Source organism: Streptopelia decaocto, assembly GCF_964273445.1.
Source record: "Streptopelia decaocto genome assembly, chromosome: 6".
NCBI classification, from domain to species: domain Eukaryota; kingdom Metazoa; phylum Chordata; class Aves; order Columbiformes; family Columbidae; genus Streptopelia; species Streptopelia decaocto.
The window spans coordinates 16,559,641-16,575,949 of NC_138660.1; the positions used below are offsets into that span (position 1 = coordinate 16,559,641).

At 35.4% G+C, this 16,309-nt stretch overlaps 1 protein-coding gene across 2 annotated transcripts in view; it reads left to right on the forward strand.

Moving 5' to 3' along the window:
- DNER (delta/notch like EGF repeat containing) overlaps positions 1–16,309 on the forward strand; it is a gene marked incomplete at its 5' end in the record, with an annotated part of 116,180 nt that overhangs the window by 66,247 nt on the left and 33,624 nt on the right. For both annotated transcript variants that reach the window (XM_082056366.1, XM_082056367.1), the window contains 2 exons: positions 4,287–4,440; positions 8,963–9,076. In XM_082056366.1, coding sequence (XP_081912492.1) covers positions 4,287–4,440; positions 8,963–9,076 — 268 coding nt within the window. The remainder of the gene's footprint in view (positions 1–4,286; positions 4,441–8,962; positions 9,077–16,309) is intronic.

Below are 16,309 nucleotides of genomic sequence, written 5' to 3' on the forward strand. Positions count from 1 at the left end.
CAAATTGCTACAGTAATCTATAGATGCTTGGCAGTGCTAACATCTGGAAGAATTAGGCATCTGTTTCTCAAAAATGAAATTTTAAAATGCTTGAGGTAATGGTGAACACAATTATTGCAAGATGTGTTTAGAAGTGTTACTCTACCATAACAGCTGGTTGGTATCCAAATAAATCATTCATTCAGATATAATGTCCTATTTCGTAGTCCAGTTTAGTTTTTCTGCCTTACTATATTTAGCAATTTTATTTTATAAATTCAGCATATTGAATTTGATGTATGTAAATAATCTACTATATATAACAGCATGTCAAAATATCTTCTTTTTCCATTTTTTTCTCAAGTTGAGAGTTAAAGCCTTTGATAAATAGTCTTATTTTCTAATTTTTCCTGCTGTCCATTTTTGACTCTAATTTCTTTCTCTAATTGCATGTCATATGTCACAAAATAAAAATAAATTACTTTATGCAGAAGCATTAGTGCTTTTTCATATTAAGAAAAATGCATATCTAGCCTTTAATAATTATCCATGTTTCATAGATCTTTGAGACGTGGCAAGTAAAATGAAATAATCTTTAATTAATTATTGTTGCTTTTGAAAGGAACGAATTCACCACTTCGAACAGTTTAGTGAAGTGAGATGATGCTGAGTCAAAGTGATGAATTTTGTATGAACTGCTTTGCTGCCATACTTGCCATTCCTCCACAATGGAAGCCAGAATGTGTCAGAAGGATAATACTTGTCTTGGTGTAATCACAATATAAACACCATTTTCACATTTATATATTCAGCTTTAGACCAGAATAAGTTGTTCTCAAACCAGTTAGCTGTGAATGAAGGAGAAAAATCTTGTTATTAACCCAAAGAGGGAGATTTGTTTGCTGTGAATTTCTGATTCTGTGTAGGATTTTGCAGTGAACTTTGGCCATCCATTGGATTTGAGATCCACAGTTTTGCTTACATATGGGCATAAAATGATTTCTTTCACAGATTGTTCTGTTCTGTAACTTCACCTCCCCTGTGTAAAATATGGAAGAGCTGACTGTGTAAATATGAAATTTTATTGCTAGAGTTAGAACCCTTGAGTTTTACATAAAAATAACTGGTCTCTACCTGCACTGAGAAATAACATATTGAACTGAATGGCAATGGTTTCCCTGTCTTCTATATGGGCTAGAAGCTTTGTGGTAGCTTCACTTGATTTTATATGTAGAAAGCCTAATGAGAAAGAAGCCTCATGTATACTTAAAGGTGTGTTGTCCTGCATATGTACTTAGTTTTCTAAGTAAAATATAATCCTAAATACAAAACGTGTAATCATTATACAGCAATGTTTTGCTCAAATATTACAGCAGCTTACCATGAATTGTAATAAATACTGAAACTCTCAGCAAGAGAAAGAGCAGACATTAATTTTGTCCTGGTCATCTGAACAGCTTCTGTATTACAGTTTAAAAAAAAAAAAAAAAAAAAAAAAAAGGAGCTTTTATGGCCTCTCTAGTCTGGAATTTAGAGTCTGATCAATATATTATTACTCTGCTTACTTAAAATAGGGAAAAAAGTACTATGTTCCAACTATATTTATAATATGCTTACACACAATTAGATTAGGTAATAGCATTTTTTCAAAGCTTTTATTTTATTGCTGTCCATATTGATATATGGTAGATTTGCACTCCCACAATCAATTAAAAATATATAGATGAACTGTCTATTGATAGCAGGTTGTTTCGGAATTCTTAGGTAGTGACTTTAATACTAGCATTATGGCAGTGTGTAGTTTCTTCTTGACTTAGTTTTCCTCAAATGTCATCTATTCAGGAAAAAAATTAATAGTGTCATTTGGGAAAAGTGAAGATGACATGCCTAATAAAAATGATGACACCTAATCTTCTCTGCAGAATAACTTGTCTGTATCTCAGAACTGTTATCTGTCATTAGACAATTCAGTTTGAAGTGTTATATAGTTTTTCTGCTTTCAAAACCCATTCTGTTAACTACACTTTATGGCAAATTAATCCCCATATCATACCCTTAGAGATATATCAATATTATCTGAGCTTTTCTTAACTTCCTATTTCATTAATATTGTTCAGGCAATGACTGTCGCATTGCTTCAACATATTAATACTTACGTTACAATAATCAGCTTCCATTACTTCGGAATTAGATTTTAGTGCAGGCAGAGCCATGCTGTTTGTGTTTGTGTGAACCGTACAGACATTCCCTTCCTCTCTGTTGAATGGCTCAGGTAGTGACGCACTTTGCATCTTACTCTCAGATCTGGCATATTCCAACTACAAACCTGAGCCTACCTAACACACATGGTACCTCTCTGTTCTGCCAGAATTAACTTTGAAGGGATGTTATACTTCCTGGCTTTATTGCTTAGGGACGTCCTTAGCATCAGATAGATGTAGACAAGCCTGTTCATTTTTCAGTGCATATGCAAGACCAGAAAGACATTTAAATGAGATCAAGATGCTGATCTCTTCATACAAGGTACAGAATCTAGGTACAGTGCCTATATTTTCCCCTGTGCTTTGTTCATGTCCATTTTAAGAAAAAAAAAAAAAGTAGCTATTTTTTTGTAGTTTGTTCATCCAGAACAGGTGAGTTACTGAGACAGGCAGCAACCTTGATTTTGTATTAAGTCTAAACTCAGCACTTTGTTCCAGGAATGATAACAAACACTTTAAGTCAATAACACAATTTAGCATCAGTAAGAGGACAGCTGTGAAGGATGCTGCAGGCAACAAGTTTATGTGCACTCTTTACCTGGCTCCTTATCCTATATAAGCAAAAATGTTCTGCATGGTTTGGATGATACAAGACATTGAGGACAACACTTACTTTGAACCACTGTTATCTTTAGGGACCAAAGTGATCCCTGTGCTGATGTGTTTTCCACCAATGCCATAAGTAAATGTGGAAATACTGTCTATTTAGTTAATTGTTTAGTTCTTAAATAAAAGTGATTATCTGTTTCACTCTGTTAGCCACTTCCCTGTGTAGCTTATATGAATTATCTTCAAAGTAAGTTACAGTGCTATGTGATTATAATAATTTTTGACTGTGTTTTGCTAGCCTGTCTTTCTGTTGAACTACAGCCCTGTTTGGAAACCTGTCATTGCTAATGTGTCAGATATTCAGAGCTCTTTTGTGACGATGCTTGGGCAAATATCAGAATATGTATAGACTGTACACTCAGCAGGGGCTTCTGGCACTCCAGATAAATAACCTACCTATAATTTTGAGTTTTGGAGATGTATAGTATTAATCCTTGTTTAAATGCTACCAGTGTAATATTTTTAAGGAAGAATGAAATCTGGGTTTTACTTTATAATTATGAAGATGACTATTTTATTTTCTACTTAGGTCACAGCTGTTTATTCATATGAAGCAAACACAAGTAAAAAAATAGAAGATAATATACTAATCCAGTCTCTTTGTTTCTAGTTCAATGCACATTCTGGACTTTGCATTACAATGTTTGTCCATGGGACAGCTGCATTTCAGCCCTAATGAACAGGCTTTGAAATGTATGAGAGTGAGTGGTGTTGCCATCTAGTGTTTGATGAACAAAGAAAATAAGATAGTTAATCTAAATGTATACTAAAGATGAGGAAGCTTTCCTTGCTTCCATTCTTTGAGACTTTCTTGGCAATCTTAGCTACCTGCATTTTAAAAATAATCTAAACTTAATTATTTTATTACTAACAAAACTGTGCCATGTCACATGTGCTATAGATTTTTAAGATCTTTAACAGGTATAGTGTTCTTGATCTTTTATTAAGCAGCAAGGTTTGGAGAAACTATAACAAATACATTCGGAACACCTATTTTGAAGGAATTGAAGGGATGTGTCACTACTTAAATACCACTTAAATTAAGTTTCTGGGACCCCACTCCTGACCTTCACATAAAGGGTGCATCTTTATAGTAGGATTTGGTTGTGGTAAATCTGTACATGATTTATTCTAACAATTACTCCAGTCTATGAATGTAATTTCTGGAATGGGAGAAAAAATTATAGTGGTTTAGGCATCATAGATCTGATCCCAGCCTCCTCATCTAGGCAAAATTCCCTGGCATAATTCAAAATTGCAGCTGAAGAATAGTTGCAGGTCCAGTATTTCGCAAGAGTAACTTAATGCAGTTTTATTTGTGGCAACTACTGTTGTTATAAATGGGAAAACAACAAAAACATTGTTGTTCAGCAGACTATTCAGTGAAACATAATCTTTAAAAACTGATTGTGAACTACATATGCTGTTTCTTTTTAGGCAACTTTTTTCTGTGAGTGTGAGGATGAGTTTCGGGGTTCCCAGTGTGAAGAATTTGATGCTTGTCAGAGCCAGCCCTGTCAGAACAACGCAACCTGCACCGATGTAGCGCAGAAACACGACGGGAACAATTTCACCTGCAGCTGCCTGGCTGGTACGTTTGTATTATGCTTTGAATAATGCATTTTTGTTTTAACATTCAGTGCATATGTTTTTGCAGAGCAGTGAACTGTGCAACTTCAGATACTAGGGAAGAAGAAAAGTACAACTACAGCAAAAGGGCAGTTTTTATAAGGCTGTGGAAGATTCTTCATCTGTGGACAATGCCGTTGAAAGTCCACATCTGAACCATAATTTAATGAGTGAATTATTCATAACTGATAGAACTTCACCTACTAAGAAGAGATGACCAAAATTTAGTTTACGTCAGATTTTTCTTAATCTAGTTTTTCTTTTCAATATAGATTTTAATTATACATTATAACTAAACTTTCAATAAACATGACTTCATTGTAACTCGTCAACTCTTTTCTTCAGTTGCACCAATCAAATGGAAGAAAATTCTCTCCACAATATGCAGTTGTTAGATTGTTCCTCAGAATTAACTTAAATTTAGAAAACTTTAAAAAAATTCATAAACTAAACTGAGTAATTTGTGGGTGAGTGCCTGAGTTCTCTGAAGTTATTTTAAGAATATTTGCTTTAAAAAATTGATCAAATTAATATAGCCATCTTGACTGAAATTAAAATTAAACTGGATATGATGGTCATATGCTGGAGGGTAAATTAAAGATACATGCTGATAGGAGAAACCTCACTAAGTGGCTATTATAGAAAACCCTGCTATCTGGACTTTACATTTCAAAAATGAACTCAATTATCATAACACAATGGTTACTTCAGTATATATTTTATAAAATTATTTAAAAATAAAAGTTGGCTAAGATTAGTATCAGAAGCAGATAATTTATTTTGCTTTCTACAAACATTTGACTATGCGCTTTCATTTCTCTAACACTGATCAGTTGATATTAGAGAGAAATGGGACTTATCTGAACAAGAAAAAAAGAGGGGGGGGGGGGGGGGGGGGGGAAAGATGATGCTTCCAGAATATAAAAGCTTTATCATAAAAAGCAGATGGAGAAATGAATGATTTTGTCAGGTTTCTGGTGGTGGTGTCTAAATGGGTATTGACTGGCTAAGTGGGTACATGTGTGCGTTAAATATAATATATATAAAAGGTACATGTAGCAATACTTCCTTTATTCTGCCCCGAAGCAGGATCATGGAGTGGGTGTTCTGATATTCCCGTAAGATGGGAATATTCTTATTCTTTACCCTCACGCATGTCAGCAGACTAGAGAAACTTCTAGCTGTGATAGATTATGTGGAGGTACCAGCCTGGAAAATGACTGAGCTAGAAACAAGTGGCTGCAAGTGGTACTTCAATGTGGCTGCCATGTACTGTCCTCTGAACTGTTTTGTGAACTTTGCAGTTCAGGAAATCAGCAGCTGCAAATTATTAAGGTTCCTTCGTTCTCTCCGAAGGCCAAGACATTTCCTTTCACTTAATCTTCTTCCTCTGGAACTTCCAGTTTTTCTTGCTTTGCTTAGAGTCATTACAGCAAAAGTGCAGCAAGAAAGGGATTTATAATTGTATTTTAATATAATGACCTGGATTTATACTGCTCTGAAAATAAGACGTGAAGGTGTACTCTATTGTTTCATAAATATGCCAAAGGATCAACTGTCACTTTAACAAAAAATGTAAATACAGGTGAATGATGATTTAGATATGAGAAGAGAAAGATCAGAGAGGAACAAACTTGAAATGTGTGAATAATTCCTACAGTTACTGTCATGTCGAATATGTTTGATTCAGAATTGTTTTTGATTTTGACAAGTAGTTTCCAATTATAAAAGAAAAAAAAAAGTATTTATTTGTTTTGTTTTTGTTTGCTTTTATTGATATAGCTGTTGTGGAAATTGTTCTACATCAAGTACTATTAGGCCAAATTTCCTTTTTTCAAATTCCCTACCTCAGAAGAAATACAACAATGATTCTAAAAATGTTATTTTATTTTTGTAATGATATAAAATCTTAGTGTGTTTTTTTGTTCATATGACCCAGATATTTTAAAAATACATATTTTTAAATGCTTCCTCTGAGTAAAAAATGTAGCTGCTATTAGGGGCAGGCATTTCAATTGCTTGCTTCATAAAGTGTTAAAACAATTGTAGAAGAAAATTTCTACTGTGATGTGCCAGGAAACAATGGCTAAGATCATAATGATTTCTTGAAGAAAATGTATTTCTCTTACATATTTAGAAATACAATATATTTCCATTGATGTCTTTACTCTCTTTTAACTTCGGATTTTAGCCTTTCAATTTAAAAATGATTTCTGTAAAATTTAATTTATGCCTTGTTTTTATTTTCATAGTTGTTTCTTCTAATTGTCTCTAGAACAATTATTAGCTCCTATTGGTGAAAAAAATAACATCAAAAAATCTAAATATTTCCTTCTACAAAAGCCCTCCTACTTCTCATGGTATAAAACAGAGCTTACAATAGATGGAATGAAATTATTTGGTTTCCATATGTGGAGGTTTCCCTTCTGAATGACAGTGTGCTCAAGTCCATCTGTAAATCCTCAGTAAGCTAGATATAGTTATCTTCATTTATTGCATTCTGGAACTTGCAAGATTGTGCTCTACGGCCTCCACACATTATGTTTAGTTTTAGCTTTTACGTTTTTTGTTTGTTTGTTTTATAATAATTTGTCTTCATTTGTTTAATAGCAAATGTCTAACGTTATTTGGATGGCTTAATCACCGCTATCTTCAGTGGTTTATGTTTCTGCCCATCATTTTTTTCCCCCCAAATTTGTACCCACACATCAAAAATTGTCAGGAAAACTAGCTGTTTTCATATAATTATAAATTTCTAAAAAATATTTATTACCTACGGAAAAATATTAAAGAAAATGGTAAATAAAACTTTAAGTATCGCAAATGTCTCCATATGCAAGTTTTGGAAACATTTCTATGTGAATAGGATCATGTTTCCTGAATCTTGATAGACACATGTTATGAAGATAAGTATCAGCACAAAAGGAATAGGTGTAATGATTCTTAACATCTACCTCACCAGAAAACCCTCCGCCATGGTAACTGCTGTTAACCAAGTCTTCTATAATACTTGATTCTTTTTGTAAATTTTATGTTAATTTGAGCCCTATAAGAATTACAGAAAATCACTAGTTATCCAGAGCGAGGCTGATGTTCCTCCAAGTGCTTCAGTCTGGTCCAGAGGAGTTGCCTCATGAGACCACAGTTCTGGTTTTCATCCTCAATATTTTTCTCCAGTATAGGTGATTTATGGGCATTAATCCAGATACAACAGAGTTTCTTTTTCCAGGTTTTGCACTGCAGAAAATAGGATCATAATTTAGCTTTCTATGGCATATAAAAGCAGTAAGGTACACAGAGAGGAAACTCTGATAGATCCTTTCAGTAGTAGTGCTCTGGCAATTCCAAATATAACAGTCTGTGGTGAGAGCTATTTTGTGGTGATCTCAAAAGATTTGAACAGGTATAAGGGTTAGCCTGTCCAAAAGAGTTATAAATGTTAATTTTGATTGCACTAAATATAATTATTCAATAAAAATAAGACTTCTTTTTTTCTTTTTCTCCCCTGCATAAGCAAAAGTCCAGGCAAGTCCTTTATATTACCTTGGGTTTTTTGTATTAGATACCTGTTCATAGCAGTGTATTAAAAGTGTCACCTAGTCATAGCTTACTGTTCTTTAGCCCCAGCCATTGTGTTAAACTTGCTTGTTCTGGAAGGTATTTATAATTTTATGTAGAGTTCTTTTTTGAAAAATAAAATGCCTCTGTGTAGTGTGTAGTTTCTTCTTGAGCCGTGCATCTAAGATAGTTTATTGGAGGGAAATAAAAGTTAGAAAGGGGAATGTGTGGCATTTGTTAAGGAATTTAAGTTTGGAATGTTTAATAATTTAGATTGTGTTTTGTAAGTTTGTTCATTTCTTGGGGATGTGTTGCAGACATCAGACATATGGAACAAAGCAAACCTACGGTCAAATAGTACAGTACACACAATCTGTAGCTTGGGAACTTGTAGGAGCTTATTTGGAAGAGTTTGCAAGTGTGCTGAGCAGTTCTTCACAGCTCCCACTTAAAATAAACACTCTTTTTGAAGCCCAACAGTAGGGGCAAATGATAGGCATTCAGCATGTGCACAAATAAGTCATAATGTCAAGTCTTTTTTAAAGTCTTGCTAAAGATTATTGACTGGAAATTCAAGGTGTGTTTGCAAACCACAACAGCTTCTTTTTTGGTTATGTGGGTGCTGATGAGGACCCAGCACCAACATCCATTATACCAGTGCTGTCAGAATATTGCTGCTGGTAAAATACAATTGATATAATCTCTAGATTTCCACCACTTATTTATGTTTCTCCAGTGAAGCACAAGTTCTAATTAAAAATCTCATTTTATAAGAAATTAGGTGACTCTCCTGGATTCTATTTCTTTCTTCTTCTTTTAATTTGATTCAAGAAAACTAATGGTACTCTTTCAGTGACCTAGTTACACATTTAATGCCAAAACCTCATTTTCACTATATTTTCTGAATGGTGTGTGTTGTTTTATAGGCTACACTGGAGAGCTGTGCCAGTCAGAGGTTGATCATTGCATCCAGCAGCCGTGCCAAAACGGAGGTACCTGCTCCTCCAGCATCAATGGATTCAGTTGTCAGTGCCCGGAAGGTAAACAGCAAAGACCTACCTAGTACCTCGTACAAATTGGTGCTTGGGGGGTATACTCAGTCTAAATTTTCAGTTATATTTGTATATATATTTAAATATTTTTAAAATTGTGCCTTACGCCATAATTGTAAGCAGAAAAACCCCACCAGATGAGAAATCTTTGTAGGATCAGCAATAGTGTAGGTAGGAGCTTAGTGTTTCAGTGTCTATGTGGTGCAGAAATGTTCTCTTGTTCTCTGGCAGCTCTGCAGTAGAAATCAGGCTCCAGCACTGTGAGAAAGGGTGTGGTCTGATTTTTGTCTTGTCCAGTAAATGTGTGAGAAAAGATGCCCCCCTTTTGTAGTATTTGCATATTTCTGTGTATGTGTGTAAGATCTGTAATTCAAGACTAAAGGAATTATTTCAGTTTCCCAAAGTTTTAAATCACTCTCCTTTCTATTTGGATTTATTTCTAACTCTACATGGAAGCCCTTCAGTGATTCTCATTGGTAACCGCTGTAAATGTAACTATGTGAAACGAGGACACCACAATACTAACGTGTACGCTTTCATAACGATTTTGACTGGAATGGCAGATGCCTAAATTGCTCATAAAAAATATCAGGAGTGAAAGCTCTCAATTATGAAGCCTTCTATTAGTTATTTATAATTAAGATTAGAACCTTGAACTAATTATATTTCTGCTCTTACTTGACCTATTGATTTTGTTTTTATTCTGCCACCATCTTATGCTTGCTCTAAGGGTACAAGTCTTCGATAACTGTTCCAGTAATATACACTTGCTTAATAATGAAGATTATTTTAAATTTCTTTAGACTGATTCCTTGCTTTGTTAGAGTGTTACACTTTAATGAGTGACCGATTTAACAGCAATGTTGAAGCACAGACTGACCTTTTGACAGCAGTGCAGATATTGCATTTGGAAGAATTTTGAAAATTGTTTGCTTTGTAACTAGTAGCAGAATTCAGTGAGAAAATTATTAGATGTTAGACTTGGTCAGTAATTTTATGTGCATTTGTTTCTGTGTGGGGCATGCCTTAATTGCTTGCTCCTGATTGCCTATTAGTAAATATGCTGACCATCTCTCAGCTTCTCTCCCACCACCATTTGAGAGGCTAGCTACGGGACAGGGCTACTAGCGGGCCGAGGTCCCTAGATGGCCACATCACCCATCCTCAGCGGTGGGCGTGCTGTGGTGCTGCAGCTGGGATGCAGTGCTTGTAGCACAGCTCTCCAGTTCCCTGCTAAAAGGCAGTTATGCCCCGGTTGCCGTGCGGGGCTGTGGCTGCTCTCCTGCCCAGGGAGCTCGTGCGGGGGCAGTCAGGCTGTGGAGGGGAGCAGGGCTGGCTCCAGCTCCGCGGGCCCAGGCACCCCTGTGGGTGATGCTGCTCCCGCCAGTGCCCCAGCGGGCTGTGCCGAGGGCCCTGCGCCATTCCCCGCTGTGCTGTGCGGAACACCTGGAGCACAGGAGAGGAGAACCTGTCCTTCATCTCCCTCCGGAGACGTTCTCCCCAAAGAGAACGATGAAGCAGTTGTCTATATGTCATTGCTTGATGTGTAGCATTCTTACTGACAGCAACTCTTCTGTGGCAGCAGAACCAAGTTCCTTGTGCTTCTCTCTTCTCTGTTTCACTTGTTTGGATATCTCTGTGTTATGCCACTTGGTCCTACAGTCTTGTTGCATGTTTTGTTTCTTGGCTATTTATCTTCTGCTTATTTCTTTGCCACTCATCCATATTTGCGTCCAGTTAATTTTCAAATTGTTTCTGTTGTATGCTCGAAGTAGGCATATTTTGGCCCTGTCATTCTTCTATCTCAGTATTTAGGTGGTATGATTTGCTCGTTTTCCCTCTGGGCACATTGGTACCATTTTCTCATTATTCTGGTATTTTTCTTTGTTGGTAGTTCTGTTCTTATTATGTTATGAACCTGTGTTCCTTTCCTGCTTAGGGTCACAAGGTTTTCTACAGTTTCTGGATTTTTCTTTAAAGATACAATGTGCTTTTTGACCCCTCCAAAGGAAAGAAAACAAATTACTTGGCAACTTCAGGAAATACCTCTCTGCTCATAGACTTCATTGACAGGCAAACATGCTTTTTGGGTCACCTGTCTAAAATTTTCTATGCAGAGTTACTAGTTATGTTCTCCTGGTATGACTTCTGTGTTTTCAAGAGCAGCCACATTATAAAGCGAGGGGAAGAGCTGTTATTCTGATGGCTTATTTCTATGTGTAATGTGCTTATATGGTATAAATGTTTTGAAAAAGAACTGGGGCAACACAAGAAAATATATTACTGAAATACAAGAGTTATAAATAACTTGTTAAAATCAGTATTTGTTCATGAACCTGGATTATTTCCAACATAGAAAAAGCCTTTGGAGGGGATAAAACGTTTCACAAGTCACTATCTGGACTGCCCAGGGTTATTTCCCATAGAAAGAATAGTGTTGTACATAGCATGTGTGATTCCCAGTCTCTTGGACATGACAATACATTCTTACGTTTGTAGGAACAAATGTCATGTTTTGTTCATGGTAGGTCTTCTCGAGTGAGCCTGTGATGACTCAACAGCAGCCCAAAGATTCTCCCTGATTCCCTAATAAGTACCATTTTTTCAAAGAGTGAATGCTTCTCATGAAGTTACATAGCTGTGCTTCCAACTCATGTTCTGTCCATAACAAGGGGAGAGCGTTGGTGCAGAAGTGACACGGTCTGTCTGCAAGGGCCAGCGCTAGTGCTGTGAGTAGCCTAATGGGTGTAGTAGGTAATGAGGTGTTGCTTTTCCATCTTGTTCTGGAAGGTCTACTAATGCCAATGAGCTCAGGAATTCAGTCATTTTGTGGAGGGAAAGAAAGGGTTGATTTAACAGAATTTATTGTCTATATAACAAAGTATGTTGTCTAAATTTACTAATGGCTGTCTTTCCTATGAGTCTTCTTTCTTCTTTTGAGGTATTGTTCTCTCATTGAGGCATATTTTTAGGGCTTTTGTTTGGGCTTTGAAGAGATTTGGTTATTTTTCTAAATACAACAAAGGGTAGTTAGTTGAAAATTGCAAACACAGTAACTTGCAGATCTTGCTATTTTTAACATGTCCTCAAATTTTCCATTAAAAAAGCCCTACCAAACCTGCATGATAGGCTTCTAATTTAAGTGAGGTCTCTTGCTCTGCTGCTGTTCTCCTGTTGTGCTTAATAGTAATTGCTTGTTGAGAAGAGGCCTTTCTTTCTGTAGTGCTAATTCAGCACAGTGGGGAAAGGTAGCCGAAGAGCTTCTATATGTGTAAAAACTAAAAGACTGGAGATATAATGTGGTTAGAAAAGCCTAAGAGAAGATGGAAAGTATAACAAAGGGAAGAGCAAAAGATGGCAGAAAAAGTAATGAGATGGAAACAATGAGGAATGATCTTGAGATTGTGCATTTCTTATACAAATTAGATTTGCAGTTCATGAAAAGACATGATAACTTACAGAAGGTGAGATCTGAGGAACTGCAAAAACAGCCTAGATCAGATATGAACATTTCATGATTAGTCTTTATAGAATTCTACTGTCTCAAAAGCCCTTTAATAAAGAAAATTTCTTTAGGTTTGCAGATTCCTTCTTGTGTGTGATGTATTGTAGATCTGAATGCCCAAAATATGTCAGAAAATGATCTGCCTATTGGAATTTTTGGGTCACCTTGTATTAAAGAGAAAATAATATTTTATACTCAAATTCATAATAATGAAGCTTGAGCTTCTTCCTTAAGCTAAGGACTGAAGAATTTGTGCAACATTTTTACTCTTACTTATTATTGTGAGGGAGATGTTTGTGATGTTGTACTTACAATGGGGTCGGGATCTCTGATCATCATCTTTAAAGTATCATGATAATAAGCACACATTTAACAAATATTACCTTCAATTGATCATGTGAAGAATTTTCTAGACATTCTAAAAACCTACACATAGTAAACATCTGTCAACCTGAACATGGATATTTGAAATTTATTTTCAAAATTATTCCATAAATACCTCTATCACTCTTAAATATCTCCTCTGATTTTTATTCCACTTATTGTAATGTATAACATACTACTGTATTGACAGTAATATTAATTAATTTTATTTGAGTTGATTGAGGTACTGCTCATCACTTTATAAATTCGGTTACTTCATTTTCTTTAAGTACTGTGGAGTTATGTAAATTCCCAAAGTACCCTGAAGTGGAATTCAATATACAAATGAAAATTAGAAACATTAAAAAAATAGTTGGAATAAATAAATGTAATTAAAAAAAAAAGTGGAAATGCAAGTCTTACTAATCTTACACATGGGAATCTTGTAAAATTAATAGAGTGAAAGACTTGGTACTTGTATATATATGTATTTTACATATTGTAAACATTTGGACAGCTTTTGTTTTGCTCATAAGCAACTATTAAAATAAATTAGTAGTGGAATATGGTTTTGAACAAAACCAGATAATAATAAGCAAAGCCCAGACCAGTTGTTATAACAAAGAAAAAACTTCTGTTGCAGGATGTTTCTGAAGTCCTGTTACATGCAATTTTAATGTCCCGATGATGTGTACAGATGAACTTCATTCAGCATTATAGGAAAACATTAATCTCTGATAAAAATAGCAAGCATTCAGCTGGCCAGCCACATGAAACTGGCTTGGATTCTTGGGATTTTTCTACTTTCTCTATACTGATCAATGTATTTTAGAAAAACACTCATGAGCAATAACGGTTTTCACAGCAATCCTGTAGAAAGAGGTAGAAAACAATGTTATGATTAAGAGTTTAACATCTAATTACTTGAAATTCACATTTGAGGGCTGATTTTATTTTAATATTGACAATTTGATTTGACTAGCTGAGATAAGTACAACCAGGCAACATGGCGAGCAAAAGTGTCCTGAAATACCTGCAGGTATTTCTGGAAATGCAGGAAAGCAGCAAATTTATGAATGCTCTTATTATGGTTTCTGTGGTTTAAAAAACAAAGGGTTTGACACCTACAGAAGATAAGTTGTGATTCATACGTGTAGATTTGGAATAGCAGCTAGAAAATGCACATTGTCACCAGTTTCAATTGACTGGGAGAACAGGTTGTTTATGTAGATTAAGAACAGCTTAAGTTTCAAGGTCTTCAGGTTTTCTGGGCTTCATTCTTCATGTAAAAGCCTTTTTCTTTACTGTATCTTGTAGATGTGATTCTAACTACTTTAGGTTTACATACAATAAATCTATTTATTATCTTGATTCCAGGAAACTAGGTCACATAGCTGTTGCATATGGAAGATTTCCCAGGGTTACTAGTGATTAAAGAACATAAAATTCTTCATAGTACCATAAAAAGACTTTAATTTACCTGAAGAACATTTCATTATTAATAAATATTTTTATGGCTGTTTAGTTTCTGGTACTTTCTTTTCATCTGATGTGTTTACCTGGCATCTTCCCAAATTGCTCTATTTTTAATAGACTTCTCCTTAACACTTTAGCAGGTTTAGCCTCTGTTCATCTTTGTCTGTTAAGACTTAGCTAGGGTGAATTTAAATCAAAATTTTACAACTATGTTTTAATGATTTCTTGTTTCCTTATGATATTTTTTTTTTCTCCATTTATAGAATTCTGGTGGAATTCCATCAGTCATCTTATATTTCTTCATGAAACAGTTTTCTATAGGGAAAATAATAAATTGCCTGTATTCCCTTTACTATTTATCCCTGTATTTCAAACCTAAAGATTTTGTGATCCCTAGTCCTAGCAATTCACAGACTTGATTCCTCACATTTGTGTAATTCTTGGAATTAGGTCTAACATAACATTCAGGCAAGTTGTTTGTTCCGCAGACTGTATAAAAAGCAGTTGTACAGTTAATGTTTAACTTCCTTGATTTGTACGTGGCTCTTTCGCTTTCAATAGCCAAGTAATTAAAATCCCACCATGATGAGAAGTCTGGCTTTTATCCAGAGCTTTTCTATCTCTGGAAACGTTTTCTGATCTAGTTTCACTGCCCTGAAGGTCTGTAACAATATATGAAGAATACTACCTGACTGAATCCTTTTATTCTTCTTGACAACTGGCCAAATGGTCTGACCCATGTAAGCACAAGTATTGTCTTCTGTTTTTAGCAGTATAATTATTTTCTAATATCCCCTTTCCCATTTACCTTCTGTGTCATTCCTTTGCTAAATTTTGCATTAAGATCTTGCAAATCACCAGGAGTCTTTGCCTTTCAGTCATGTCCCTGCTCACCAATAATGACCTAGATGCAGGGCTGGGTTTGTATTAGCTGGCTGAAGAACAATTCAAGGGATATTTTTCTGCAGATAAATAATCCTCATTTTTTTTTCTTTCCTACAGTGTTTTATTCTGCTTTCAATCAATGCACCTCTGAACTTTATTTTAAAATGTGTTATTTGCATTGTGTTCAAAAATTTTATTTATATGGATTAAAATGTATATTTAGATGTGCCCAAAATAATAGAACTTCAATTCAGATGTGTAACTACTGCTGCTTTGAGTATTTTTGGGTATTTAACTCATACATAAGATTTAAACTTACAGAATCAGCTAAATACATTTCACAGTGCAAAGATAGCACAGGGACAACATGTTTTAGTGTATTTTAAACCTGTGTATGTTCTTGAAGTGCTTTGTCACTTGAACCATCAGCCATCTGCCAGTAAGCTTCTCTTTGTACAGAAGATCATTGCGAAGGTTGTACTGAGGGAGCATTAGTGTCATTGTGTGACCTCAGACCACCTCGATCCTTTTTAATCCAGTTTCAGAGTTAGTGTAGAGATTTCACTGAACTCATTGGCTGATCTCCTCTTGGTAGTAGTTGAAAGTCATTGCAGAATCTTTTAAATTTGTCTGGGATTTTATGATAACAGTACAGGCTTTGTTGTTGTTGCTTTTATTTGTCAGCAAACCATTGCTGGAATTAGGGTCTTGATTTCAGGGCTTCTGTTCTTTTCCATTTCTGATGGTTATGCAGTTATAATCTACAGGAGGAACCTCTAATATGGGATTCCACAGTATCAGTTTTTAAGCTTTCCATCTTCAACACTGGTGTGCAGGTGGTCCTGATAAATCGCATGAAGCACTCTGAGCCATAGCAGAGCAGAACAGAGAGGGCAGAAGGGTCTGCCTCTGTTCTTGGCCTGTGCCCTGCCAGACCTGCTTTTCTTCCCTGGTCTGTTACTGAGTTACTTATGACTATACTGTTAAAAGTT